The sequence below is a fragment of the Fonticula alba genome (genome assembly GCF_000388065.1).
Source record: "Fonticula alba strain ATCC 38817 unplaced genomic scaffold supercont2.1, whole genome shotgun sequence".
In the NCBI taxonomy this organism is placed as follows: domain Eukaryota; order Rotosphaerida; family Fonticulaceae; genus Fonticula; species Fonticula alba.
Genome location: NW_009242971.1, coordinates 4,259,152 through 4,264,110, shown reverse-complemented (window position 1 = coordinate 4,264,110; position 4,959 = coordinate 4,259,152). Strand labels below are relative to the sequence as shown.

General features: G+C 63.5%; 1 protein-coding gene across 1 annotated transcript; it reads right to left on the bottom strand.

Annotated features, from left to right (window-relative positions):
- Positions 1-86: 86 nt before the first annotated feature.
- Positions 87-4,395, bottom strand: H696_00910 (hypothetical protein). Its single transcript, XM_009494797.1, has 12 exons — positions 4,215-4,395; positions 4,060-4,133; positions 3,792-3,880; positions 3,349-3,585; positions 3,210-3,217; positions 2,928-3,091; positions 2,757-2,848; positions 1,858-2,631; positions 1,497-1,639; positions 1,153-1,301; positions 716-986; positions 87-565 (listed from the first exon to the last, which is right to left on the bottom strand). The coding sequence occupies exons 1-12, from the start codon at positions 4,370-4,372 to the stop codon at positions 292-294; spliced, it is 2,433 nt and encodes an 810-aa protein (XP_009493072.1). The 5' UTR covers positions 4,373-4,395; the 3' UTR covers positions 87-291.
- Between the last annotated feature and the right edge of the window lie 564 nt (positions 4,396-4,959).

Here is a 4,959-nt window from a genome sequence, read left to right as displayed (position 1 = left end):
CCCCCCTACCTACCCCCCCTCCCTCCCTCCCCCGTGTAATACAGGCCGTGAAGAGGGTAAACGCCCAGGAGGACTGGGGCAGAGAAGGAAAGATACATATTGAATTCGGGAGCAATGTTGTCCCATTTCCCCCCGCATATGTCACACGGCGGGCGGCACTGTTGTCGGTGCCATGGGCGAGGGGAAGCGAAGAATCACCTCACCAGCGGAAGCAGCAAAGGGGGCACCTCCCCAGCCCGGGTCAGGGGAGGTCCAATGGACGCAGGCGCACAGCCAGCACGTGTCGACTGCCTACTTGCGACGAACCGGCCCGTCAAACTCGGAGATCCCGGCATTGGCACCACGGGGGGGAGGAGTGGCCCGCGTGGGATCCATGAAGCGGTTGGTCGACACCAGGTCATGGTTGAGCGACAGAGACACCGGCGCAATGCGGCGCGAGGTGTTGGTGAAGGAGTACAGCGACCCGAAGTCCAGAATGGCCGAGTTCTGCTGGGAGACAGTGTACTCGTCAAGGTGCCCGCGCAGCACGGCACGCATGGACCAGCGGATCATCAGGTTGCCGACACTGAGCGCGAGAGTGGCACCCAGGGAGGTTGCCAGGAAGGGCAAAGAGGCCGCGAGAGGGAGTTAGCAGATGGCGCAAATGTGTCCAGGCAGCAAAGTGCCAAAAAGGGCGGGAGAGGGGAAGGGAAGGGGAGGCGAGCGTGGCACGCACGTGGCGATGATGGAGCGCTCAACCTTGTCACCGACACTGAAGTAGGCGTTGGTGAAGGCGGCCGACGACGAACGGAGGAGCTGCTTCAAGTGCAGGGGCTTGAGCATCAGGCGGATGGCCACCGGCTTGCGGTCCTTGGGGATGACCTTGGAGAAGCCGTTGGCCGCAGCCTTGGTATCGGCATAGGAGTTGTTGATCAGCAGCACGCAATCCGTGAAGGCCAGGAGGATGTAGTTCCCGTCGGCGGTGACATCGCAGCTGACAACACGGCCTTCAAGCCGGGAAGCGGGGACGAAAGCAGGGGCGGGAGCAGGAGCCGGAGCAGGAACGGCCAGACAGATACGGGCACCAGGGAGGCAGGTTAGCGAGGAGCCAGAGCCACAAACGGCGGAGGAACGAGAAGCAAAAGAAAGGGGCCCACGGGCGAGGGAGCGCACCCGGCAGCGGCTTGTAGAGGTTCTTGGCACGGATGTCCGGCTTGTCGTAGAGGCGCAGAGTGCCATCCTGGCTGACGGCCAGAATGTGGCCGTCGTTGGTGGTGCACACCTGCAGGAAGTTGGTCCGAGTGGAGTCCTTGTACTCCATGCTAAGGTGGATGGGGCAGTCACACAGAGGTTAGCGGCGCCCGTGTGGCAGGAAGGGCGAAGAGGGCGTCGGGGGGGGGGGAGCGAGACGAGCCCAAGCGGGCGGGCCGGCAGTCCGGCCGAGGAACAAGGCAGCCATGGGGGGGGGGAGGGGGGGAGGGGGCATTCTTTGCCGGCTCGGCGGCCGAGGCACGTACCCGACACCAGTGTCGACCTTGGCCACACGCGAATCCAGGATGTGGAGCTTGTTCTTGCTGATACCGACGAAGGTCTTCTCGTCGGACATCTGGGAGAACTTGCTCCGGCCGCTGAGGGCGCGGATGGTCTGGGACGGGGCCTCCTGAGTGCAAGTCAGGCGCATGGCCGGGATGTCAGTCACGGGAGGGGCCTGCGGGATTGTGCCGACACAAAAGAGCAAAAGAAAAAGAAAGGCCCCCGACAGCCAACATCGGCATATGGTGGCCGCCATCGCCGCCGCCGCCGCCGCAGATTATGCCCCATCATGGGAAGGAGGCGGCGCCCACGTCAGCAGCAGCAGCAGCAGCAGCAAGCACGCACATATTCCGTCACCACACCAGTCTCGATATCCATCTTGCTGAAGCCGTCCGTCAGCAGGGCAATCGAGCGGGCATTGTCGGCCACCACCATCTGCGAAGGGGTGATGGCCTTCTTTTTCGAGTCGGTCAGCTGGTGCACGCCCTGGAAGGCCACACCATCGGTGTCGGCCAGCTCGGCCGGCGACAGGTCATACAGGTGGCGGTAAATGCCGACCTGCGACCCGCGCAGGATGTAGCTGCGCTGGGCGTCCCCGCTGTAGCCGACCACCAGATCGTGTCCGGTCCCCGGGGCCAGAACGGTGGCCAGGAACTTGCGCTCGGCCTCCGACCGGCGCTGGTTCTTGAGGCGCTCGCTCCGGCGCAGGCGCGCCGCCGGGACCTGCTCCTCCTCCTCCTCGTCATCGCTATCGCTCTCGTCGCTGTCATCGGCAGCCGCCGAGCGCCGGGAGGGCCGAACAGCGCCCTTGACATCGGGCTCGTCCTCGTCGCTGCTATCCTCGTCTTCAGAGGACTCGAAGTCGCGAATGTACTGCTCATGCACAAGGGGGCCCTCGCCGGCGCCCCCGGCCTTGATCAGGCCATGCGTGGCCGGGTCCACCTCCATCGGCGCGAAGAAGGCGCTGTCGTCATCGACACTGAGCATGGCATTCCGCTGGAGGCCCTTGCTGATCTGCGTGCGCAGGGTGACCAGTTGGTCGCGATCCCCGGCCCGCAGGCCCCAGCAGACCATGACATTCTCCGAGGGGAAGGTCAGGAAGGCGAAGTCCATGTTGTACTGAGAGACGTGGCAGCCATGTGGTCGGTGGCAAAGGGGACGGCGAAGGTCAGCGAACAAGCACCCCCCACCGTGGGAAAAGAGCCCCGGCATTCGCAGCACCAAGCGGAAGAGGAGCCACGTACCGCCTCCAGCCCGCCAAAGTCAATGCGCAGCTCCGGCGACAGGGGCTCACGGACGACCTCCTCGCCGGAGTTGACCTTCAGGCTGAGGTAGGCTGTGTCGGGCAGCGGGCAAGTTAGAGGGCCATTCACCGGACGAACGGGGCAGCATTTGGGGATGCCCAAATGACGCACTGATCTTGGACTTCTTGTCGACAAAAAGCGTCAGGGTGGAGTCCGGCCGGTAGGGGACGAAGGCCTGCTCGTGGAAGAGAGCAATGTCCACCGCATACTCGGCCACCTTCTCGGACACAAAGCCGGCCGGCATCCGGCAGAGGGCAATCATCGGCTGGATGCTCCTGGGGGCGCGAGCGGGAGGAGTCGAAGTCAGGGCCGAGTCGAGGAAAAGGGCGAAGAAGCCGAAAGAAGAAGGGGCGGATGGGAAGACAAAAGGGGGAGAGATGGATAAGGGCGTACTTCTGGGGCTATCAATCCCCAAGCAGAGGGATGCAGAGGCATGATCAGTGACATGTGCGGGGAGGAAAAAGAGGAGGAAAGGAAAGAGAAGCAGGGATCTTGCGTAGTGGGCGTGTAGGTGGCACAGGTTGACACGCACATTTTCAATGGCGTCGGCAAACTCATCGTTGTCGGAGTCGCTCTGCTCGCAGGCCTCCTTGAGCGAGCGGAAGCCACGAAGCTCCTCCAGCTGCTGGGCGGTGGGCCGAGAGCCAGCGGCACCAGGCTGGCGGACACGCCACAAGCCCTGGAGAAGGACCTTGTCGATCGCGGGCAAGGCCATCTCCGGCGCGCCGGAGGCCACGATGAAGTAATAGATGATCGTGGAGCTGGCACCCTGCGCAGGAGGGAAGACACATGGGGAGAGATGGAGGGACAGAGGAGGGGACAGGGTGCGTGTGTGTGTGTGTGTGTGTGTGTGTGTGTGTGTGCGGAGGAGAGGGGGGCAGGGGGCAGGGCAATTAGCGTGTGGGACAAGGACGGGGAGGGGACTGGAGAGGCAAGGGAGGCGAAGGGGCAGGCGCAACATGACAAGCGACGCACCTCATCGGTCGAGCCAGCAGTGCGCAGGACCAGGGACTTGCCGATGCAGTTGTACTCGATCACATCAGACAGCGGAATGATGATCTTCTCTGTGGATGTATCCCGATGCAAGAGGGAGGAGCGACGGGGTGGGTGAGTGGGAGTCGTAGCAGGGGAGCACATGGAGGAAGGGGGGGGGGAGGGGGAGAAGGATGAGCATGGGCATGGGTATCGGCATGAGGAGGTGGTGGAGGAGGAGGAGGAGGAGGAGAAGGTGGGCATGACGCACGCGTGGCATTGATGTCAACCATGAGCGAGTCGGCGCCGTTGAAGGCCTTGCGCGCCAGGATGGTGTCCTCGCAGCTATGCCGCAATGGAGAGAGTCAGTCAGAGGGGGAGCTGTCAAGGTGGCTGGCAGGGAGACATATGGGCGGTGCCGCGTACACAGTGGACTCCTGACCGCCAAGGCCATCGGAAACCATCACCCTGGAAAGGGCCACGGTGAAGTCGTCAGTGCTGTTGCTTGTGCCGGACTCGGACTTGCTGTTCTTCCGGTCGGCGGGGGGGCGCTCGCCGCGGAGCAGGGCGGGCAGAGAAGACATGGTTGCGTGTGTACGCGCTTTGAGGGGAGGGAAGGGGGGGGGGGAGGGGGGAGAGAGGGTGTGTGGAAAAGTAGAACACAGGGGAGAGGAGCCAAAAGGAGGGTGCTGGTGAAGTTGCCTCGGACTCCTCAGGCGGGTGTTTCTTTGGATGGCCCGCAGGCCGCCGGACGCGGCCCCGCCCCCCCCCCCCCCCCCCCCAGTATTCGCTCGGGGGAGGGACATGTCTGCCCAGGGCGGGCAATCTCACCAAAGGAGAAGGTCCATAACCGTGGATGTTTAAAATTGCGCGCAGCGGCGGATGATTCAAGAAAAATGATCGACGCGTCTTTCAATGGCAGGAGCCCCGCAAGCAGGGGGGCTTGGAGACCTGAAGCTAGTCTAGAGACGCGTTCCCCCTCCCCCGTCCGCGGGCAAAGGGCGAGCATGATCCGTTCCTGCGCAACCAGACTGCTCGGGGTAAGTGGCCGGGGCAGTCATCACGCTGATCGTCACATGATGCGCACACACGTGCCACCGAGCCGATCACTTTTCGGGCGGTCGATTGTGTGGCTTTGCTCAAACGATCGGCCCGCGTATGCCCCCCACCC

Excerpts from the sequence above, each read along its gene's own strand:
- H696_00910 (XM_009494797.1), bottom strand. The coding sequence starts at position 4,372 with ATGTCTTCTCTGCCCGCCCTGCTCCGCGGCGAGCGCCCCCCCGCCGAC. Across the intron at positions 3,586-3,791 it reads CTGCTGGCTCGACCGATGAG|GGTGCCAGCTCCACGATCAT; the intron begins GTGCGTCGCTTG and ends CCTCCTGCGCAG. Across the intron at positions 2,632-2,756 it reads ACTTTGGCGGGCTGGAGGCG|TACAACATGGACTTCGCCTT; the intron begins GTACGTGGCTCC and ends CACGTCTCTCAG.